Source organism: Balaenoptera acutorostrata, chromosome 3, assembly GCF_949987535.1.
Source record: "Balaenoptera acutorostrata chromosome 3, mBalAcu1.1, whole genome shotgun sequence".
Lineage (NCBI taxonomy): Eukaryota > Metazoa > Chordata > Mammalia > Artiodactyla > Balaenopteridae > Balaenoptera > Balaenoptera acutorostrata.
In genome coordinates this window covers 146,866,910-146,891,247 of record NC_080066.1, presented here as the reverse complement: position 1 = coordinate 146,891,247, position 24,338 = coordinate 146,866,910, and the positions used below count along the sequence as shown (strand labels likewise).

General features: G+C 46.9%; 1 protein-coding gene across 3 annotated transcripts in view; it reads left to right on the top strand.

The window, feature by feature from the left end:
* The window catches only part of ZFYVE26 (zinc finger FYVE-type containing 26), a 62,306-nt gene extending 40,276 nt beyond the window's left edge, over positions 1–22,030 (top strand). For all 3 annotated transcript variants that reach the window (XM_007184344.2, XM_057543421.1, XM_057543420.1), the window contains 13 exons: positions 1,937–1,968; positions 2,767–2,903; positions 3,846–4,066; positions 6,673–6,820; positions 7,177–7,386; positions 7,865–8,083; positions 12,499–12,696; positions 13,365–13,564; positions 14,336–14,477; positions 14,780–14,839; positions 15,946–16,128; positions 17,240–17,284; positions 19,580–22,030. In XM_007184344.2, the coding sequence (XP_007184406.2) occupies positions 1,937–1,968; positions 2,767–2,903; positions 3,846–4,066; positions 6,673–6,820; positions 7,177–7,386; positions 7,865–8,083; positions 12,499–12,696; positions 13,365–13,564; positions 14,336–14,477; positions 14,780–14,839; positions 15,946–16,128; positions 17,240–17,284; positions 19,580–19,783 (1,999 nt within the window). In that variant the 3' untranslated portion in view covers positions 19,784–22,030. The remainder of the gene's footprint in view (positions 1–1,936; positions 1,969–2,766; positions 2,904–3,845; positions 4,067–6,672; positions 6,821–7,176; positions 7,387–7,864; positions 8,084–12,498; positions 12,697–13,364; positions 13,565–14,335; positions 14,478–14,779; positions 14,840–15,945; positions 16,129–17,239; positions 17,285–19,579) is intronic.
* Positions 22,031–24,338: the final 2,308 nt, after the last annotated feature.

The window sequence follows — 24,338 nt, the reverse complement described above, 5'->3', positions numbered from 1 at the left end:
AGGAGTCTCATTATGGAAAGCGTCTCAAATCTGAGCAATTACAAAAAGTTTTCATTTCACATTCACACTGAAATGCCATTAACTCTACAGTGTAATGTTTGACACTGGTCAGAGAGACTTCTAAGAGAGGACGTAGGGGTGAGTAGAAGCAGAGATCAGAGGTCTTACATGATGTTCTCTCTGGGATCAGGACACTTAGTTCTTCGGCCTGTCCCCTAACTGAGGCCATTGGCCTGTCCCCTAACTGAGGCCATGGGCCTGTCCCCTAACTGAGGCCATGGATCTTAGTTTTCCAACAACCTCACCTCTTTTCCAGCCACTCTTGCTTCAGTTGGTCTCAGCTGGACTCCAAAAGACACGTTCAGCTACTGAATGTTGGGGCCTCACTTGCATCAGCTCTCACTGAGCTCGTCATTCTGGCTTGTTATCCACAACTAGAAGAGCCCACACACTTTCCTGTGTACAGTTCAGCTGAGAACAAGCCTCAGAAACTGCTCATGCCTCTGGCAAGACAGGTCAAGACTGTGTTTGCCAGCCCAGTATTGCTCAATCTTTTCCACTACTTCTAGCAGCAAAGGAGGGTGGAACTAAGACTCCTAGAGCATGTGGGAATATGAGCCAAAGCAGCCATCCAAGAGCAAAATTACTTTGACTTCTTCATGTTTTACTAACAGACTTAAAGGGATTTTACATTCTGCCCAATAGCTCAACAGCATTTTCATGTTTCTTTTACTATGAACATTTTTTTAACATTATTTACCATGGTGATTACTGACCTGATAGGAAGGAAGACATGCCGCGTTCATACCACAGTTTCTGTGACCCTGGCGTACCACTGCCTCCCTCTGCGTGGGGGACAGGGAAATTACCCATTTATCATACTGCTGAGATTTGAAATGAGCAGTTGGTATCAGTGAGGATTCTTTCATTCGGCAATCACTGAGCAATAATCACTTTGCCCTCGAGGAGCCCCCATTTTAGTGGGGAGACAGCCAAAACACAGACCACAGAGCCCTTGGGTAAGTGCAGTGTGGAGACACACCCAGCTTAGCCCAGTGATCAGGAGGGTTTTCTAGAGGTGTGGCACTTGGACTGAGCCTTAGAGGATGAGAAGTTGGTAGGAAAAGAAGCTGAAACAGAGCATGCCCAAAAGTGGGAGTAACAACTGCAAAGGTAGGGGCAGGAGAAAATGTGGGTCCTTTGAGGAAGTGTAAATAGGTAGGTGATGGGCTAAGGTTCTGGACTCAGAGGCTGGCAGCTGAGCTGGGAGGACTTAGGGAATGGCACAAAGGCTTGGAGCTTGCTCTTTGACAGCATGGGCTGGGGTTGACCAGAAGGCTTCTCATGCAGGTGCTAGACTTGGGCTCTGGCTGTGACATTGGAATTTAGTGGTTGGTGGCACCAACTGAACTTGATCAGAGCCCGTAGCAGTGTGGGGAGGACTTTTATGGGTTGAGCAGAGGTCATGGGTGGTAGGAGATGGTCTCAAGAGGCAGCCAAGCCATAAGGAGCTTTGTCTGCTAAACTGCAAATGTGGAATATTTTACCCTGAGGAGCTATCAAAGAATTTTAAGCAGAAGCATGACCAGATTTGCATTTTTGAAAGCTTGCTGTAGCTACAAAGTAGAGAATAGCTTGGTAGACTCAAGGAGACCAATTGGGAAGCTATTGCAAAGGCTCTAGCATTAAATGATGAGGGCCCTCTCTGAGGCAGGGATGAGGAGAGGGATGGGGACATTTAAACAAGTATTTTAAATGGAACGGGCAAGAAGTGGTAAGTGGTTGGCTGTGACAGGTGAGGGAGAGAAAAGAGTTTTGGATGATTCCCTGATAATCTCACTCGAGTAACAGTAAAGGTCAGTGCTATACACTAAGCTCAAAACAAAGAGCACGAGGAGGGATTCAGGCATTTCACTTTTTCTTTCTCTGTTTCCAGTGCGCCAGAGGAGAATCCAGGACAACCAGGAGGTAAGGCTGAATCACATTCCCTGTGACTTTTTTTTTTTTTTTCTTTTGCCGCACCACCCCAGCTTGTGGGATCTTTAGTTCCCCAAACAGGGATTGAACCCACACCCTCGGCAGTGAAAGCGTGGAGTCCTAACCACTGGACCACCAGGGAATTCCCTCCCTGTGACTTTTTGTCTCTATGCTCAAGTTGGCTCTTCCTTCAGCATATCTGCTGTAACTGACACCCTCAGTGGCAACTCGGTCCAACAGGTTGACCAAAGAAAATTCTTGGCATTTCTGTCAGGCTATTTCCCTTAAGGTTTGTCATCATATTAACCTATCATACTGGCCCATTAGCTTCCAGCATCGAGAAGGCCAGCAGCCAAAGAATTTGGTCCTTAACTTTTAGTAGCTTATTTCTCTTTCTTCCCCCACCCCTAGGTTTCCCTTCACCACCATCCTGCCTTCCAATGCTCCCTCCTTCCCCTCGGTAATCACTATTAATAGTTTGGGCAGGTTAGTTTTTAGAGTAGCCAGTGGCTCATCCCTCCATTTGGGAAGCATGCACCATTCATAGTTTCTCGTGTGAAGCAACAAGTTTGTGTGACAAACATTGTAACACTCATTCCAGGTCTGTGCCTGGAGAAGAAAGTTTGAGGTACCCAAGGTGGTCTCCTAAAGGAAATAAAAGGGACCAAAAGGAGAGGAAGGGCCCTAAGATATCAGGCAGGGATCTGCCTGCAGCTCGTGGCTCCCTGGGCTGGGCTAGACTGGACTGCCGGCCAGTGAATGACACATGAACGGCATTTGTCTTCTCAGCACCAGACAGCCCCAAGAGCGAAAGCCCTCCATACTCAGCTGTGGTGAGAGTCCCCAAAGCAGCTGAGGTGGAATGGATTTTGGATCTGAATGAGGAGGAAAATGAGCTGGTGCGGAGTGAATTTTACTATGAGCAGGTAATAGCAATAAAATGTGACGGTCATTTGAGTTTCCTTATGATGTGTAGTAGCATGGCAGGAAACGCAGAGTTGGGCAAACACAAGCAGGCCTTCAGTTGCTCACAGTGTAATATCATGGGAGCTAAGACAAGTAAACCAGTTAAAGCAGAAAATGAGGAACAGCTTGAGAAATACACAAGAGGAAATCAGGAAAGGCTTCGTGGAAGAGGTAGCATTTAAGAGGAGCCTTGGAAGTGCAGTAGGAGTTTGACAAGCAGAAGTTTGGGTGTCCTGAGTGGAGTGAGGATAGGAGAAGGACAAAGAGTTCCAAACTCAAACATCCAAGCGAAGGCACAGTATCAAAAATGATTGGGGAATTAGAAGTGGTTTAATTTGGAGAGAACATAGGGTGTTAATAGAGAGGCAGGAAAGGTAGGGTTGAAATAGGCTATTTATGTGTAGGGCCTTGCACTCTGCAGTAAGATATATGTACTTGGTAGGCATCAGGGCCATGGAAGGTTTCAGAGTGTGCTTTAGGAATATTAATTTAGCAGCACTGTTTCCAGTGGCTTGAAACAAAGACTTCTTCAGGTAGCCAGACAAGCAAGATGACTATTGTCCAAGCCAGCATTAAGGAGCACCTGCGCTAGTGGGACAGTAGACTAAAAAAGAAGGGCACCTACAGACATTCCCAAGAAGTAGGTAACACATGGACACAGCTGCCTTCCTCCCAGTAAGGAGACGAAAACCTAGCAGCCAGAACTTTGCCAGTGCTACTTAGAACTTCTGAAGTATGTTTAGCTCTACTTCTGCTTTGCTGTGGGATTTTTGGCTCCTTCCCTCAGGGTTTTTCAAGCTTTGTGAAACGGGAAGAATAATTCCTCCCTCTCAGCTACACTTGAAGACTTGCTTTGTTCCAGGAACTCACAGTGTGCTTCTCTCCTCTTCCACCTGGGCCAGGCCCCCAGTGCCTCCTTGTGTATCGCCATCCTGAATCTGCACCAGGACAGCGTTGCCTGCGGCCACCAGCTGATTGAGCACTGCTGCAGGCTGTCCCAGGGGCTCACCAACCCGGAGGTGGATGCGGGGCTGCTCACAGACATCATGAAGCAGCTGCTGTTCAGCGCCAAGATGATGTTCGTCAAGGCGGGCCGGAGCCAGGACCTGGCTCTTTGTGACAGGTAAGTGGAAATGAGTCTGTCTTCTTTTTCATGGTGGTCATGTCTATCCAGCTTCTTTTTCTGACCCTACTGTGGGTTTTCACCTCCCAGTCCTCTGACAAGACATGCTGAACTGTTTTGCATCTCCATTTGACGTTGATGAAATGCTGTTACCAGATCACAAGCAGTCTTCCTCACCCTACGTTGACAGCCTGTGTTCTTCTCTTTCCCTGAGTGGATCATCAAAGCAGGTTCTCTAGCTATAGCGTCTTTCTTTTCCAGTTGGAAAGAAAGACTTTGGTTTATTTGTAATGAAAATCAGTTTTGGAGAGCACCTTTAGTTTCCGTGGAACTTGCTAGCTTTTAAAGGAGATGTGTCCTCTACCCTAGTCTTGACCAAATTCAGACTGTGGCCTCAGGGAGTTCTGGGTAACAGATCTATCAAGCACCCTGCGGACTGGTCTATCCCTATGTCCCAGGGAGGAATGTGAGTCATAAGGTAGAAGTTTCTATGGAAAAGCGAGGATTAGGCCCCAGCTCCCTACACAACCTGCTCTGCCTCCATTCATTAACCTGACAGTGAAAACTCCCAATTCCCGGCTTACCCACCCAGATGTGTGACTCACGTTGTGCATTCCCAGCTCTCAGTCCTAGCCAGATTTGAGAGCAAAGAGCATAATTTTCTTTGATGTGTCAGTGCTTCAGGCACTTGCCCAGAGTACTGGCCTGCAAACTCACCAGATAACAGAGAGTGCAGTGGCTCTCAGCTTCACCGCTTCCTAGCTCTGTAACCTTAGAGTCTGTTAACCACTCTGGGCCTTGGTTTCCTCCTCTAGAAAATGGGGGTGATAATGATACTTATTTCATATGGCTGTAAAGTGAGAGTACTGTATCCATATAAAGAGCTAAGAACTGAGCCTGTGTACTCCAAAAATGTTAGTTTTATTATTCTTATTAACAAAAACCAGAAGGTTGAGAAAGGCAGAAGGAGGTGGGACAGAAAGTGGAAGGAAATATAAAGGAGTTAATTTCACTTATATCAAGAGGCAAAAGATTCTATGTCATTTTTCAAGTTGACAAATGAAAAATGAGCTGTATAATATGTTAAATACAATTTTTTTTAATAACCATGAAAAGAACCAAAACTCTACCAATTTATCGGAAATGGAGGAGAAGGGAAGGAAAGAACAGAAACCATTTTATATAGCAAAAGGAAGAATTTAAGGCAAAAATAAAGATATATCTAAATATTTCTCAACTATCAGAAATGTAAATGAGATAATATCTTATTAACAGAAAAGGATACTTAGATGGGGGCTGGAGAACAAATCTAACAGCAAGTCCTATGCTTCCTTCAAAATCTAATATAGATGGAGGAAATATCCACGTTGGGCTAAGGGAGCAGAAATTAAGGAAGTCCTTGCTTCAGTGGGATTCTCACCCATCCCCAGGTGCCATGGGCTTCTCTGACACTTAATAGCAGTGGTTTCAAATTACACATTCTTTCTCCCCAGCCCTGGAATCGGTACACTCACCCTAGGGAATCGCTGCGCTTGTGCCCAGTTGCGGATGATAGTAGATTCATCTCTCATGTGTGTTTAGAACTCCTGGTTTGCAGAGTATTTTTCCGCTGTTTTTAACTCATACCTTCTTCTGTAGACAAATAAATAAATGTTTAAAAACAAAACTCACACCACCTGTTACACACGTCCAATACATTATGATACCAAATTTGCTTTTACACACTATACTCTCCCCTGCCCATCCCCACTAGGTTGAGAATCACTGATGTACTAAATCCCTTTCCAGGGAAATCAGTGGGCAAGTCAGGATCCGCAGGGGGTTTTGATAGAATTATGATACAAGATTCAAGAACCTTGAGTGTAGGCCTGTCTCAGGCAGGGCTAAACAGAATGATCCCAGACAGCTCTCTGGGCTCCGTTGTTATAAGGTTTTTGCGATCACCAGGTGTCAGGAATAAGATCAAAGGCAGCAGTCCTAGTAACAAGAGTCCATCCTTAACCCAGAGAAAGGATGTCAAGTCCAGGGCACTCGAATCTGAGGCCCTTGCCCAGCAGCACCTCCAGAGGACGGTAGTGATGTGACCTCTGTACTGACAGGGAGTGCTGGCTGCCGATACAGTCCATATACGCTCTCCCAAGCAAGCAGGGTTCCAGAGAACCAAAAAGAAACGGGTAGCTTGCGAGCTCCCAGCATTCAGTATAAAGGCCTTGCCTCAAAATAGGAGACCTGAGTGTCCCGGAGCGTCCGTACTCCATGTATTGATAGCTAACGTTTGATGAGTGCCTACAAAGCTCTAGACACCATCCTAAGCTCTTTTCCTTCGGTTATTTCATTTTATCCTTAAAACTCCCTGTTATTCTATCCATTTTACAGCTGAGTAAATTGAGGCTGAGAAAGGTTAACTAACTTGCCCAAGGTCATAGAGCCGCTAAGTGATAGAGTTGAGTTTCCGAGAGTCTGACTCCAGAGTCTTTTCTCCCGTGTACCTCACAATTCTCATGATCACATTTCACATTGGAAATGAAATAGAAAACCTTTAAGCAGCACCTGTTCTTGGGATGACCCTGGGGAGCCTCACTGCCTTGCCCTTTTCCTCCCTGTAGCTACATCAGCAAGGTAGATGTGCTGAATATTTTAGTTGCTGCTGCCTATCGCCACGTGCCATCTCTGGATCAGATCTTGCAACCAGCCGCAGTAACCAGGCTAAGGAACCAGCTTTTGGAAGCTGAGTACTACCAACTGGGCGTTGAGGTGAGGCACAGACAAAGCTGACATCTACCCCAACGAGTTACCTCCTCTAGTTGCCCTTGGCCATGGGGAGTGTCTAGGGCATGTCCAGTTTGCCAGTGTGAGAGTAATGGCAGGTGGGGTGGTAGGGAGGGAAATGATTGACACCAAGGGGATACAATCGGTCTTTGGGACCGACATCAAGGGGATAGAATCGGTCTTTGGGACCGACACCAAGGGGATAGAATCGGTCTTTGGGACCAACACCAAGGGGATAGAATTGGTCTTTGGGACCGACATCAAGGGGATAGAATCGGTCTTTGGGACCCTCAGGCATGGCTGTGGGTGCCTCTCCCTAAAAGGAGCAGTTTTTCCTCCAGGTCTCCACAAAGACTGGCCTTGATACCACCGGGGCATGGCACGCTTGGGGCATGGCCTGCCTCAAAGCTGGGAACCTCGCCGCCGCACGGGAGAAGTTTAGTCGCTGTCTGAAGCCCCCTCTCGACCTCAATCAGCTGAGTCATGGCTCAAGACTGGTGCAGGATGTGGTTGAGTACCTGGAGTCCACAGCGAGGCCACTTCTATCCGTGGTAAGAGCACAGCAGGCAGAGGGTGGGCTCCAGGGCCAGGGGGAGGCCCAGGAGCAGTAACGGCCTGGGGAAAGTATCAGCTTCCATTCAGCTGACAGTGGCAGCCCTGGCTCAGAGCTGTCAGGTTTGGATTTCGTTCTTTCCATTATATATGGTTAGGTAAGTCATAAAGAGTCAAATTTCAAAAAAAAAAAAGAAAACTAATTTTAAGACAATGAAAATCACATATAATCCCATACCCAGACTTAAGCAATATTTAGATTTTAGTGAATTTTCTTTGTTATGTTTTTGATTTAATTGGTGTTATACAGTTTATAATATATAGAATTTTATATCCTGCCTGTTTTCTACCCTTAAAACTATGTAATAGTGAGCACTTTTCCACATTGTTAAATATTCTTTGAAAACAGTATTTCCAGCGGCTGCTGAGAACTCCCTGAGTTCCACTGTTCCCTCACACTCTGTCCTCTCTTGGCAGCAAGATGATGATTACTTGGCCACCTTGAAAGAGCTGGAAGCTACCCTTCGGACCCAGAGCCTCTCTCTGGAGGTGATTCCTGAAGGGAAGATCATGAACAACACCTACTACCAAGAATGCCTCTTCTACCTGCATAACTACAGCACCAACCTGGCCATCATCAACTTCTACGTGAGGCACAGCTGCCTGCGGGAAGCCCTGCTGCACCTCCTTCACAAGGTGGGACTTGCAGACATGGCTCTCACACGGCAGTGCCTGCTTTGCCCACTTGGCTTGGCCCATCCAGTTTTCATGGAGGCAATAACCCCCCTTAACCTTACCCCAGGGTTGAGCTATGAGATCATCTCTGGCAAAGTCAGGTCCAAATGGCAAATTCTAGGGAATTCCCTGGTGGTCCAGTGGTTAGGACTCCACACTTTCACTGCCGAGGGCCCGGGTTCAATCCCTGGTCGGGGAACTAGGAACCTGTAAGCCACATGGTGCAGCCAGAAAAACAAAACAAAACAAAACACAAATGGCAAATTCTATCTGCACAAATCATGATCTGATGAGTGTGCGAAAGTCTTAACCTGGATCCCAGATTGCCCTTCTGACTGGCAGTGACAAATTTCATCCCTTCTTCCAGAACATTTAGCAGAACCAAGTAATAGCTGACAGCATGGTCTCTGGAATGAGATGCTTGGTATAAGTGGTGTGACCTTGAGCAAATTGCCTAACCTCTCTGTTTCCACACACTTCCCACCTGCTCTGGGCTGCGTCCTGCTGCTGACCCCAATGCTCATCCACTCAGGGTTGTTACCACAAAGGCCAGGAAGCACCCATGAGCCAGATCCTAAATTTGGGCCACAAGTATCTCATAGAAGGAGAGTGTGCCCTCCTTTTTTTCCTCTGACATCCTCTGCCCTCCTCCCACAGGGGGCAAAGGCACTCCTGAAGTGCATTATTTCTTTGGAGCCATTGTTAAGCCAAGTCAGGACTCTGTTTCACCATGACTCTTTGGCCTTCTCTTTTTTATCTGAAAGTCCCATGAAATTTTTCTGAGAAATTGACTGATTAGTACCAAATTTCATACAAAATTAAAGGAGCTTGAGGTATGCTTTAATTCCAATCTGCTGCCTTCATCCAAAATGGCAGCTATTGAAAGTTTACAAATAGGCATATCTTCTAGGATTTCTCCAACTGAGTCAACAGTACAGAGTCGTGGTAACCATACCCCTAGAGGACAGCGAAAGGGAAATGTTTTCACTACTGCCTTAGCTACTGTGTCTTAACCGGGTATCAAGAATATTGTAAAAGTTATATTATTTGGCGTTTAATTGCTAACCTGTTTCCTTTTCCTCAGTTTCCAAAAGAGTTTTGAGGTAAAGCTACTTCACCTCACCCAGTTCTGTTTCTTCTAACTGATGACCACTCCAGAGGGTTAAGCTGCTTACTTACTTATTTCAGTATAAGCTGACGACAGCATTGCCCCTGCTTTACATTAGTCAGAGCTAGGAAAGAAGGCTTCTTTTTATCTCCTGTAATCACAACTACCCTTGAACTGAAGTATCTTACCTTCTCAAGCAGGTGGGGAACAACAGAATAAAACATTGTGAAAATTACGACTGAATGCCTAAAGCATGGAAGATGTGGTGTTTCTAGCCTCATTCCCTGCCTTTTCACCCCTTACCCACCACACTGCCCCAGAGTGAGCTTTCTAAAACATAGTACATGTTATTTATGTTATTCTTAATTCATGTTATTCCTCTCTCTAAAAGGCCTTCGGTGGATCCCCATGGCCACAAGATGAAGTCCAAATTCCTTAGCATGAATGCAGGACCCAACAGTATCAGGCCCCCTTATTTCTCCAGTTTATTTTCACTGCAAATCCTATCTATGCTCTATATTCCAGACTTGGCAAACTACTTAAATTTTCCTGGTTGTCATGCCCTTTCTTACTTCCATGAGTCTGCATTGCTGTCTCCCCATACCTAGAATGCCCTGCCCCTCCTTGTTTTCTTGGAAAACTCCTGTTTATCCTTCCAGACCCTCTGTATTGAGCATTCACCTCTTCCTATAAACCATCACTATACCTAGAACATAACTCTGTTATTGCATTTATCCCAATGGATTGCTACTATTTGTTTACAATTGTGTCTTCGCATCTGGAGCAAGAAGGCCCATATTTACCTTACCTGGTGTCTTCAGGCACCTAGCCTAGTGCCAGTTATGAATGAATGAGTGGATAGATGAATGGATGAAATGGAAGTTCTTTTTTTTTTGGCTGTGTTGGGTCTTCCTTTCGTTGCTGCACGCAGGCTTTCTCTAGTTGCGGCAAGCAGGGGCTACTCTTCGTTGCGGCGAGCGGGCTTCTCATTGCGGTGCCTTCTCTTGTTGCGGAGCACGGGCTCTAGGCATGCGGTCTTCAGTAGTTGTGGCTCGCGGGCTCTAGAGCACAGGCTCAGTAGTTGCGGCGTACAGGCTTAGTTACTCCATGGCAGGTGGGATCTTCCTGGACCAGGGATTGAACCCGTGTCCCCTGCATTGGCAGGCGGATTCTTAACCACTGTGCCACCAGGGAGGTCCCAAAATGGAAATTCTTAAGGGGTTGAATAGCCAAATGGTTTTCTTTTCTATGACTGTGGAATGGGGGTTTATGACTCACGGTCTCTGAACCACAGATGAACTTCAGAAGTGAGCAGATTAGTATGTGTTTGCACTTTCCTGATGAGTTGGTCTATGATATTTATCATTTATTCATTCATCCAAGAAATAGTTATTAAATAGCCAAGGAGTATTCTTCACAACAGTGAAGAAAAAAAAGGCAGACAAAAATAGCTGCTCTTTAAAACTTACATTATAGTAGGGAGAGAGACAATAAACAAGATAATCAGATACATAGTGTAGGTGACGAGTAATAAGAAGAGTAAAGTGGGGGAGAGGGAAGGGACGGATTGTGTAATTTTAGGCAGGGTGCCCAGGACAGATGACATCTGAGTAAAGGCCTAAAGTAGGTGGGGAATGAACTGTGCAGATTGTGGAGGAAGCACGGTCCAGGTGGAGGGAGTAGCAAGGGCAAAGGCCAGGGCAGCTTGAGCAGAGTAAGCTGGGGAAAGGGTGGTAGCAGATAAGGTCAGAAAGCTAACAGGGCCTAGATCATTTAGAGCCTTGTAGACATTATGAGGACTTGGGCTTTGTGCTGAGTGAGAAGGAAAACCATTGGAAGATTTTGAGCAGAGAAGTAACATGATCTGACTTATGTTTTAACCAAATCATTCAGGTTGATTGGTTGGCATTAGTCAAAAAAGAGGCAGGAGTGGAAGATGGTAGACCAGGGAGGAGGCCATTGCAATCATCCAGGCAAGTGGTGATGATGACTTGGGCCAGGATGGTACATGGAGGTGGTGAGAAGTGGTCAGCTACGTACAGATTCTGTATGTATTTTGAGGTGTAGCCAAAAGAATTTGCTAATGACTTTTATGTTTTGGTGTAAGAGAAATATGGCTAAGGTTTTTGGCCTGAACAAATAGAAGAACAAAAGTGCCATCTGAGAAGGGGAAGACTGCAGAAAGAGCAGATTGGGAAGAAACAATCAAGAGTGCAGTTTTATATCAATATGTATTGTTCTCTAGATACCAAAGAGGACTTTTTGCGTCGGCAGTTGGGTATAAGTTAGGTATACAATTCTGGAGTTCAGAAAGAATAAACAGGCTGGGAATAGAGATTTAGACATAATCAGCAGATAGATAAATTTAAAGCCCTAAGACTTATGAAATCAAAAGAGTGAGTAAAGAAGAGAGAACAGGGACTTCTCTGGTGGCACAGTGGTTAAGAATCCACCTGCCCTTGCAGGGGACACAGGTTCGAGCCCTGGTCCAGGAAGATCCCACATGCCACGGAGCAACTAAGCCCATGCGAGGCACCAGTACTGAGACCGGGTGCTGCAACTACTGAAGCCTGCGCACCTAGAGCCCGTGCTTCACAGCAAGAGAAGCCACCACAGTGAGAAGCCTGCGCACCCATCGAAGAGTAGACCCCGCTCGCCACAACTAGAGAGAAAGCCCACGCGCAGCCAAAAAACCCAATGCAGCCAAAATAAAGAAAAGAGAACAGCTCCCTCCTAAGCCCTGGAGAGATTAGGAGGAATCAGCAAAGGAGACCGAGAAGGCATAGCCAGAGAAGTAGAAAGAAAACCTGGTGGGGGTGGTATCCTGGGGGCCAAATAAAGAAAATTTTTCAAGGAGGAAGCCATCAGCTGTATCAAAAGCTGTTGACAGAGCAGATGGAAAACAAGGACTAAGAATTTTAGATTTAACAACATAGAGGTCATTGGTGACCTAAGGGGCAGTTGCAATGGAGTTGTAGGTGCAAAAGCTAGATGTGAGTGAGTTCAGGAGACAGTCACCGGAGAGGAACTGGAGACAGGGAGTGCAGATAACTCTGTCGAGGAGCTTTTCTGTACGGAGAAGGAGAGAAGGGGAGCAGTCACCCGAGCGGGATTCTCAAAGGGTTCTATCTGTGATGTGCAAAAAGATAAGATGCACCACTGTGGGAGGATGCTGAAGGGCTGTGAGTGGAAGGAAACTCAGAATGGGTCCCAGACAGTGCCAGAACCAGGCTCAAGACTTCTGACTTTTCGCTTTGCCCTGCTCCAGGAGAGTCCCCCAGAAATCTTCATAGAAGGCATTTTCCAGCCAAGCTATAAAAGTGGGAAGCTACACGTTTTAGAAAACTTGCTAGAATCCATTGATCCAACCTTGGAAAGCTGGGGAAAGTACTTGATTGCCACCTGCCAACATTTACAGAAGAAGAACTACTACCACATTCTGTATGAGCTACAGCAGTTTATGAAGGTAACAGCAGCCCCATCCTGCCTTCTACCTCTGTCCCTGTTGGCCTGCCACGTGGGGAGACCGTGCAGGATGAGGGAACAAGACTGTCGTTTTTGCTCCTGGCCTTGCTCCTTGACTAAGCCTACAGCAAATCCATGTTACTCTCTAGCATTCTTACATAATATCAGGATTTCCATTCTCATCCTAAAGAGGCAGACTTTAATCTTGTCAGTAATAGCATTCTTCAGAATTCAGGGAATGTAAAGATAAAAAAGAGGGATATGGTAGTTTCAAGATAAACATGGGGCATGAATGCAGAATTCATAAGGAATGAAGGAGAAATAAGTGTTTTTAGAGAAGATGCATGAAAGGAGAGGGGTCATGTTTCTTCCAATCTGTCTGAGGGTGGCCAACACTAAATCACAGAGAAATTGGCTTATTCAACGCCAGAGTAAAAGTGAAGGCAAGTCGAATGGAGAATCAGAAGTCTCCTTTTTAAAGATCTCTTTTGTGGTGGAATAACATCCTACCTAAGGTCCCAGCCAGTCAGTTCACTTTTGGATCTCTTGGGCCTCTGAGGGAAAGGGTGCTGGCAGCCAGGCTTCACGGGGGGAAATCAGATCAGAATTCTCCTCGCACCCCCACCCTCCAAATCTCCTTTGACCTGAACATTCATTTTCCTCTTCCAGGACCACATCCGGGCCGCCATGACCTGTATTCGGTTCTTCAGTCACAAAGCAAAGACATATACGGAGCTGGGAGAGAAGCTCTCTTGGCTGCTTAAGGCCAAGGACCACCTGAAGATCTACCTCCAAGAAACCTCCCGCCGTACTGGAAGGAAGAAAACCACCTTCTTCCGAAAGAAGATGACGGCAGCTGATGTGTCAAGGTAACTTGGGGTTCAGGGAACAGTTGGGGTGGGGCAGAAAGGCTGGTCTGTCGGTGATGCAGCTGCTCTTGCCCATCTCTGAACTCTTGGGAAGCAAACACATACACGCACACACCTAACAGGAATCATTCTTGGATGACAGTGTCCGGTACAAGCCTGGAAAGCCGCCAGAGGAGCTTGTAGGTGAAGAGGAAGGTAGGGGAGGGGCGGGGACCGGGATCACATGTGACAGTCAGACTAAGCCCCTACCCCTTACAAGAGGCAAAAGAGGTCCTGGGTGATCTGGCCCCTGCCTGCATCTTCATCTTACCTCATGCTACTCTCTCCTTTCTTGTGGCGCTTCAGGCGCCCTGGCCTCCGGGGGGTTCCTCAGCACCCCAAGTCCTTCCCTCCTCTCAGCGTTTTTGCTGAGAACACAACATCTGAAGTAAATGCTCCACCGCTACTGTTTATCCCTTCACGGTCCCAATCGCTAGATACTTGATGTGTCTGTCTGTTATCCACCTCTCCTCTGGCCTCTGAACTCTGGAGGGCAGGGTTCATGTCTCTCTCGACCACTGTTGTTGTTAGTAGCACACCGTGCTCCATAAACACTCATCAGCCACTTTTGTCTTGTCGTAACTGCTCAGAGAGTATTTTGGATCTCTTTTCTCTCCACATCCTTTCTTCTGCCTTTTCCGTTGCCATCCTATTATGATTTCTCAGTCACCTGGCCCTAGTTACTCCTGAGGCCCCTCCTGAGGCTAGACTGTGCATCTCCTGTCACTGTAGGCACATGAACACACTTCAGCTGCAGATGGAAGTGACCAGGTTCTTACATCGCTGCGAAAGTGCTGGGACCTCTCAGATCACCCCCTTGCCTCTGCCAACCCTGTTTGGAAACAACCACATGAAAATGGATGTTGCCTGCAAGGTATGCACGATGCGTCAGACCTCCGGCAGGCTGTTCTCTTTCAGAGTGCCTATCACACTTGTAATCGTGTAGTTATCATTATTTCAGTCATTCGTTTGATCGCTGCCTCCCCGATGGAATGAGAGCCCCGGAAGGCTGGAGATTGAGTCCGTTTTGATTACTCTTGTATCGCTAGTGCCTGCTCTCAGTAGAGTCTCCACAAATATTTGTTGAATAAATGAATGAATGAGGGCCTCGTTCTTGACTGAGGGGCTGCTCCAGTAATTCTTGCTTCTTTAAGCATGTTTCCCTCTCATTTTCAGGTCATGCTAGGAGGGAAAAATGTAGAAGATGGTTTTGGAATTGCATTCCGTGTTCTGCAGGTATGACTCAGATTACTCAGGATTATACCGAGGGCGATCAGCACATGACCACAGTTCTGTGAGAGATCATTCTTCAGAAAATTTTTATCCCAAGGAAAGCAGATTTACACGTACATCAAGGATGAAATCAACAAGAGGGCTGTTACAGAACTTGGTCAAATTCAAGACCGTAGGCCACTTTGCCAAAAGCCAAGCAACCAATGACGAGTTCATCAAAAGCTATCAAATAACTACCTGATATGAGGTCTAGGAGAGTTCCACACAGCTGTCCTCATTGCGGGGGAGCGTGGCTGGAGGAGGTGGCAGAGGGGCTGCGGTGTGGGGGTCCTATTCAGTGGGAGGGGCCACTGGCAGCAACAGCTGCCCCTCCATCCTTCTGCCCATGAGCCGGCTCGAGGCATACATTTTCTGTTGCTTGTGATAAGAGGACATGGGTACAACTGTGGCTCTGGAGCAGAGGATGGAGCAGGGCGCCAAAACCATGAAAAGCCAGACCACTCCCCACCACACAGTGACACACAGGCACCCTGAGACCCATCACCCTCCAGGCAGACATGGTCTTCACGCACTGTGCACCTAAAGGATCAAAGACAACAAACAATCTGACAGCTTTCTTTCTTCCCACCCATTTTCCATGTTGGACAAAGACCCCAAGGCAACAAAATGTTTATCTGGTAGTTTCTAGCAAATCAGTCTTTTGGTGAATTGGTCTGTTTCCTAACACCAAGGCATCTCTTAACAGAGCACCAAGTGTCCAGGGCAGCCAGTATCAGCCCCCGACATCCGTTGTCCAAGAGAAAGGTGACTCGTTAGAGAGAGAATGAACTGGTCTTGGGCATTTGATTAGAATATTTTCAGAAAGTGACACGGCAGCAAGTGAGATGTACCAGTGTAGATATCAAAGTTACGATTTTTATGGATGCTTCCTAAATGTCTGCCGAACTCCAAAAGAGGAACTTTTTGCTGATTGTTTGTTTATGTATGTTCTCTATTGGGACTACAGTCTTGTCTACCCCAAGCCCAGTGGGAGCTCTGTAAATGTCACCTTCCTTCCCGCCATTGGTGTCCCTGCCTCCCTACACCCATCACCCCATGTTCTGTTCTAGGACTTCCAGCTGGACGCTGCCGCAACCTACTGCAAAGCCGCCCGGCAGTTGGTGGAGAGGGAGAAGTACAGTGAGATCCGACAGCTGCTCAAATGTGTCAGCGAGTCAGGCATGGCGGCCAAAAGTGACGGGGACACCATCCTCCTCAACTGCTTGGAAGCGTTCAAGAGAATTCCACCCCAGGTGTGCTCACCTCTAGACCTCTCAGCTCCTCTATTTCAGTGTCTTCACATCCCCCTCTTTATTTTTCTTTTCCCCATACTGTACCTGAAACTCTACAAGATCCCTCTGTCTTTCTGACCCCTCTGTAATGATGGCCTCACTAATCAACCCTTCCCTGGAAAGACAATTCATGGTGATAACCACTATATCCATAGGCCGTCTCTCAGCATCCCATTGTCTGATGCTGTTGGCACCCAGAAGTGTCTGTGGACCGACAGAGTTGAGTTTCTCCCTGTGATTGTAGAGGAGGTCATAGTGGGCCTGCAGGTGGCCTTTGAAGCACGTCGCCTGCAAAACTGTCCCCCGATGGCTTCCTACTGGGGTGAACAAAGCCACATCCTTTCTTTTTTTTTTTTAATAAATTTATTTTATTTTATTTATTTTATTTTTGGCTGCATTGGGTCTTCGTTGCTGCGCATGGGCTTTTCTCTGGTTCTGGCAAGCGGGAGCTACTCTTCTTTGTGGTGCGTGGGCTTCTCATTGCAGTGGCTTCTCTTGTTGCAGAGCACAGGCTCTAGGCGTGCGGGCTTCAGTAGTTATGGCTCACAGGCTCTAGAGTGTAGGCTCAGTAGTTGTGGCGCACAGGCTTAGTTGCTCCGCAGCATGTGGGATCTTTCCAGACCAGGACTCGAACCCGTGTTCCCTGCATTGGCAGGCGGATTCTTAACCACTGCGCCACCAGGGAAGCCCCACATCCTCTCTTGAAAGCCAAGGACAGGTCTCTTGTTTGCTGTTGCTTCTCAGATTCCCAAGCTTAGTGTTATCATTAGCTTTCCTCTGTTGCTCTTATAGCAGGAGTTGAGTTTGGGTTTTGTGGGTTTTTTGGCCATGCCACGTGGCTTGTGGGATCTTAGTTCCCCGACCAGTGATTGAACCCAGGCCCTCAGCAGTGAAAGCATGGGGTCCTAACCTTTGGACCGCCAGGGAATTCCCAGGAGATGAGTTTGTAGAGAAGGGTCAGGCAGGCATCCCCACCCTGAGTCAGAACGGCTGGGCTGAGGCTGGGTTGGGCCCCGGCTCCCACGCTGGGGACCCCTCTATCTCATGACTACTGTGTCTCTGTTCTGCACAGGAGCTGGAGGGCCTGATCCAGGCGATAAACAGTGATGACAACAAGGTGAGCGGAACTGTCTCCATACCCAGTAACGCTCGGGAACAGCACTTTGGACTTGCCTTTTCACCTTTATCCTTTGCTCGCTACCATTCAACCTGTATCTCGGCCTCTTTGTTACCAGAGGTGGGGCTGAGACCCAGATAGGGGCGTAGAAGGGAGGGAATAGGTGGGGAACATGAGAAACCTGACCACATGAGCCTTTGCCCTCGCATTTCTTTATCCCCCAAGACACATATGTCCTAGGCTGCTCTCAACTCTCCATTTCCTATGGAGGTTTTCTCTCAGAGCCCTAGGAAATCCTCACTTTCATCTTCAGATTGACTCACTGAATGAGGTTCTCAGAGTGAGCAAGCATCTCTTTATCCTGGAGGAACAAGGGTACCCTCTACAGTAAGGAAAAAACCCACCCAACCCTTTGACCAACAATGTCTATTGGTGCCTCAGTCTCCAGAACAGGCCTTGCCCCTGAGGCCTGCAAGCTCTTCCTGTTGAGTAGGAAATCGGTGAACCTTTGTGAAGGGTCCCAGCTGCACCTGTTTGTGGCTCACCGCAGGTTCAATCCACCTGCCATCTGGAGGAAGGCCCACAGGCCAAGAGAGGCAGGAGAAAACCAAGCCAGCCTGCCCCGGCCACTAGCAGCGGAATGATCTGGCAGCTGAGTCCCTTGTGAAGAAAACTAATGTTAGGCAAACAGCTTCTTATGCAACCACATTGCTGCTCCCCCTGGCGGTATTGCTAATCCCTGGACTGAATTTGCAGGGCATTTTTCGTTTGAGGGTTTAGGAAGAACCTGTTCATAACATTTCTTCACTTAATTCTGCAATATCCTGATGAGATCCTGTGGAAAGGATGGAATTCTGACATCCTGAAATGTGGAAAATTACTTTTCTAGAATCCAAATGAGAACCCGACAGCCAGGCCAGACACCCAGGTTTCTAGATTCTCCGACTATGGTTCTTTTCGAAGCTTTCAGTGATCCGCCTGCTCTGTAGGGCAGAGACTTTGTGCCTGGGAAAGATGGACACTGAAAGCTATACCGTCGTTGTTACTTTTTCAGGTTTTTCCTGGCAGCAGCTGTTCTAACACACTTACGTGATCTCAGGTCACACGTTCAGTTTCTATTCCAGACTTTCTGGAAAAATGCCCTCCTCCTCTAGGTAGGAACTTTGCCTGCCAACTTGCGATATTCTGTTTAACGTACACTGGTGCCAAGCGGAGCTGAGGGCCTGGGTGAAGCGAATGTCCTAGGGCAGCAGGTAGATAACCATACTGCAGGACTTGATCACTTCAGTGAGCTCAGACATGTCAGAACATGTCTTCTAGCTGTAGGCGATTATCTATAATTGAGCTTAGGAAAGGAAGACTTTAGTGACCAAGGTAAAAAAAGAAGATGGAGCATTGAAACATCAAGAGAGAAGAGTCCCCTCCAACCACCAGAAGGACTGTCACGGCAGAAAGGCAGCTGCCACCGGGAGTTCTGAGGCAACTCGCCTGGGCCTTGCTGTTCGCTGGCCTGGAACCCTGGCTAACCAGGGGGGTGCTGGTGAGGTCGTGGCCAGGGAAGGCAGGGGCTCTCGTCTCCACCCAGCTGGGCATTCCTGAGCTGGAGGGTGTCCTGAATGTAGGAAACTGAGGTGCCTCTGTGCCAAACTGCAAGTCAGATCAACCTGGGATCACACCTTATTTAGAGTTTTTCTAATTGTGTGTCTGCGTTTTTCTTCCCCACATTTCCTGTTAAAAGATCTTTAATTCAGCAGGTCAGAAACAGAAAATAGAGAAAGGGGCTCTGTGTGCCCATTGTAGGGGGCAGGTATGATGGCTCGTTCATTCACTCATTCACTTCATGCATATTCATTGAACACCTGCATGCCAGACCCTGTGCTAGGCACCAGGAATGGTTAGAAAAAGCGGACACTATTCCTGCCATCCTAGCCAAGGAGGCAGTCATCAGTCAAGTCATCAGCCAAATAACTACAGAACCACAGTATGTCGGCAGTGAGGCCAGGAGGAAGCTGGAGAGCCCAGGAGAGAGGAGGGCCTTGGAGGGAGTGGATAGAGGCCAGACCCTGCCTGCCTACCTTCTTTTTGAAATTCTTAGCTTATTTGTAATAACTTTTTACACTATAAAATAACACAGTGTAATATTTAAAGAGTGGCCGTAATGTAATAAAAGGCAAGAACCCAGTTATTGATTGGTAGGTGAGAAGTGGTATCTCATCTGCTTAAGCTCTCTGTGTGCCTGTTGGTGACTTGTCAGTGACGGTTTCTTTCCCGCTCTTTCTTACACCCAACTGGCAGGTTCAGGCCTACCTGACGTGTTGCAAGCTGCGTTCTGCCTACTTGATCGCTGTGAAGCAAGAACACTCACGGGCCGCGGTCCTCATCCAGCAGGTGCAGCAGGCCGCCAAGAGCAGTGGGGACGCAGTAGTGCAAGACATCTGCTCCCAGTGGCTTCTGACAAGCCACAGCCGGGGTGCCCACGGCTCGGGCTCCAGGAAGTGACCCTGGGCTGCGGGGCCTGACAACTGTGGGAGGGGAGTGATGGGCATGCTTCCAGCTCTTTCCTCCTGTGGGACGGGACTTCCCTGGCTCCACCCCAGGTGGGAAAGAGCTGGAATTGGACCCGACTTGCCATCCTGGGCAAAGACAGGACCTTTCACGCAAGTGCCATGTTTCTGTAAAATTGTGGAGTGTGTGTGTGTGTCTGGAGATGGCCAGTTCTTTCTACCTCAGAGTGAGTGTGTGTGTGTGTGTGTGCACGCTCGTTTCGCTCATGTTTACGCCCAGGCATTTCTGAACAAATGAAACTCTCCCCCCACTGCAAAGAGGCACTTTACTTTAGACTTCTGCCGGTCTGAAAACCTTCCCCGCGTTTTTGGTTCTTAACCCGGGTCCACCCTGTTTGTACACAGTTCCCTCTGTGTGGAGACGTTCCAGTAGCTCCTTGTGACTAGAAGGGTTTTAACAGAGAATTATAGAGCAGCATCAAAAGGATTGCCTCTTTTTCCCTCCTTCCCTTCCCCAAACTCAGAGATGGCTTTAGGGCAGGTGCTTCCTGTGGTATAAAACCATTCTGAGTGTCTCTCCTCTCACGAGCGCAAGAGTTACCATGAATCTTTGGAAGGTGGTCTGAACAGAAAGGTCCTCAGGTGCTGGCATCTGAAAGCTGTGGCCACCCGTACACGTGATGGGGTCTGGAGCCCTACACGTGGGCAGGAGGGGTGCCATCACGTTTATCCACGGGGAGAGAAGAGGGAACCTCTCCAAACAGGATTGCAGGACAGTTGTTTACAAGCAAAGAACTGGCCTTTGTCAATATCCCTGCTGCAAAGTGAGAGAAAGTAGCTTCCTCTTTGAGAGTCTGGGGAGAGAAACAGTAGCCAAGACCCTGGGACTGAATGGCTAGACTTTGCCTGTTTGAGTTACAGGCCTATTTGTGCCCCTTAAATTGGTTAGGAAATCACTTCCTCTTCCCTCCTGCTTCTCTTCAGTCTCTTCGGAACAGAAGGATGGACATTCAGAGACCCAAGGTCATTGAGAAGGCAGTGCACTTCTTTGTCTTAACAAAGGGAGTCACAGGTTCACTTTGAAGCTGGGCCAGCGGACAAGAATTAAACAAGGGCGGCTTCCCTGGTGGCGCAGTGGTTAAGAATCCTTGCCTGCCAATGCAGGGGACACAGGTTCGAGCCCTGGTCCGGGAAGATCCCACATGCCACGGAGCAGCTAAGCCCATGCGCCACAACTACTGAGCCTGCGCCCTAGAGCCCGCAAGCCACAACTACTGAAGCCTGCACGCCTACAGCCCATGCTCTGCAACAAGAGAAGCCACTGCAATGAGAAGCCCATGCACCGCAATGAAGAGTAGTCCCCGCTCGCCGCAACTGGAGAAAACCTGTGCACAGCAACAAAGACCCAACTCAGCCATAAATAAATAAATAAATAAATAAATTTTTTTTTAACAAAAAAGAACTAAACAAGGGGATGATGAAATAGGTCATGTCCAGTTGGGCAACTAGGTGAAGTGCTCCTTTAATAAGCATTGGTCTGTCTTCCCACCGGAGATGTGACAGCATTTTGGAAAAGGTCTGCCATAGTCCATGACTTGGATTTGCAGATGAGGGGTGTGAGGAAAGCTCCGCAGCTGCGAGCCTCCCACCAGCCAGAGCTCAGCCCGTTGATCTCACGTTTGCTGCTGAGAGAAATGGGAGCTAGAAGCCAAAGTCACTATCTCTGGTGCTTAGAAACCCTGTGGATTTCCCTCTGAACCAGGTTTTTTTAATAGTAAAATAAACAACTGTAAGAGCATCTGTCAGATTCAAAGTTTTGGTCCTCTTAGAGAGGGGAGAGGCTGAAAAGAAAATACTAGACCCCTTTATGGGGAAGTGTGACAAGTGGCTTTTCCTTCTTTGAGTCATAGAATGCATCTGTCTCCCAGAAAACATCATTTCCTGGCATCTGCTTGCCCTTCTGAGTCTGCCCTTTTTGCACTGAACATAAGCACTTTATATAAATGGGTTGCAAATCTTACAGCCCTTAATTTGGGATGTTAAGACCAGATTTTCCTGACTCTCTCCTCAACTAGTTGAACTATAAAATAGGCAACCATTGACTAGACTGACGTAAGATGAGGCTAAAGGCTTTTGGGCATCAGGCTGTGGTCTCCAACAAAAAACAAAATAAACTAATGGACACGTCAAAGGGTTGAATGTTTTACTACAAGCAAGTCTTAATAAATTGTCTGTCCTACAAGTTCTTGGCTTCATGGCTCCTTTGTGCTGTCTTGCTCTTATCCTTCCCTTCCTTCGTGCCTTGTGTTCTGTGTGGAGAGAAAAGGTGAGTGGGAAACATGAGATGGCCTTCAGCTCCTGAACTTCTCTAAATGATTCCCATCATAACTCAGGACTCTGGTTAGGATTTATCTCAAGATTCCTAATATGTTAAAAACTGTTAGTGTACTCTCTGCCACCAGGAAACTGTTTTGCTTCATTCAGAGTGGTGGACGGAGGTAGGTTATACATTCATCAGGTATAGAAGGCAAATGAGAAGTCCCTCCCACCCCTGTCCCCTTAGCCCAGTGCCCTCCCAGAGGCCACCAGGGTGACCAGTTTCTAACGTATAGTTCCAGAGCTATTTTATGCATAAAGAAGCAGTAACGCCTAAAGTATTTCGTGGTGAAGATACACCATAATTATTTAACCAGTCTCTGTTGATGGGCATTTTAGGTTGTTGCCATCTTTACCTCAACAGATGATGCTGCAGGGAATCGTCTCGAATACCCTAGGTCAGAGGATATGTGCATTTGGTAAATATTGTCAGTTGCCTTCCAAAGAGGTCATGGCAATTCACTCTCCCGCCAGCACTGTAGGACAGTGCCTGCTTTCCCACAGTTATCAAACTTTGTAGATCTTTGCCAGTCTGAGAATGAAAAATGGAACTCTGAAGTTTTTTTTTCAAGCTGTTAATTCTACGTATCTTTTTAATAGCAACCAAACTGTGACTCTTTGAAACCAGGTGTAGGGTCTTTGGGGAAAGTAGAACTCAAGTTGGGCTTAGATAGTTTTCTTGCCACCCTCTGACAGCACGCGTGTGCAGTATGATACTTGAACCATGGACAGTAGCATTGCTGCCATTATCACCTTTCCCCCGAAACCTGATCTCATCCAATTTCTCATTTAAAAAAATAAACAAAACTTCAAAAACAAACACAACAAACAAAAAGTAATGATGAAAGTAGACCTGAAAACCACCTGTTTGGGATCTGGCACAAAGACGCGTCACAACAAAGGAAATTGGAACACCCAACCTAAACCTAGGATAGAGGACACTATGTTTAGAAACCTGAGACGTTCCAAATTTACCAGATATCTTTGGCTGGAGCTTAAGTGAAGTAGATCAAATGCTGTCAGACTTTTCATACTCAAGCAACCAAATATCAATAGTCACAGTTACCCTGAGGGAAATGGCCTGTTCTGGGTCATCATCCTCTCTTCCACAGTAATGATGTTGACTAACCCATCCTTGAAACCTCCAATTCTACAATAAATTTATTCAACATCTGGTTTACTGAAGGGCTTCTTTGGTGGAGTGCTTTCCTGCTCCCTATTTCTTCACATTCTTATTTCTGCTTGGAACTCTTTAACCACCTCCGCTACCCCAACCCTCCAGTCTTCTGTTGTTAAAACCCTTTCGTCAAGCCCCCTTCAAGTACCTTTTCTACAAATTATTTGCTGCTCTGGCTATACTTCCTCTTCATCCCACTGAAGGGCTAAAATTCTTCAAGGTCTTATCCATTCTCTCTTGACACTCTTATACTCTCCCATACAATCCCATAGCTTCAGCAATCATCTTGATTGGCTGAGTTCCAAGTCAAATTTCTCCCCCTTAACTTTTTTCCACAGCAGATCCACCTTTTGATTGCTTCCTGGAACTCACCCAGATGGCTGACCTGCCTGCCTCTAAAAATAGTAGCATGTCCAAAACGGAACACATCCTATTCCACCCACAAACCTAATCTTCCTGTGTCAGTGAATATTAGTATCAATTAATTAATGTTATTATTACTATTGTGCATGCTGCCTGGGTTAGAAACCTCAGGGGTTCTCTGTATTGACTTTCTGTTCCCTTCTCAATCAACAAACATTCAAGTACCTACCATGCATATATCCAGTTGAAAGCCAAATCCTTTCATCCTACTTTCCCAGTCAGAAGACACTGGCCCTTCCACTGCATCACCTTACTTCAGGTGCTTGTCACTCTCTCCCCTGACTGTTGCAGAAGCCTCTTTTCTTCACCTCAAACACCTATCCAAAAGTTGGTCCTCCTACCAACTCCATATTAACAAACAATACTTCTAGAAGAATAAACAACTCTATCATCTTCAGGCATAGGAAATCTTTCTAAGCAGATACAAACCCAAGGATCCTTGAAACATTTAATTGTCATTATTGTAGTTAAAATGCCCATAACAACAACAACAACAAAATGACCATTTTAACCATTTTTAAGTGTACAGTTCAGTAGCATTAAATACATTCACATTGTTGTGCAGCCATCACCA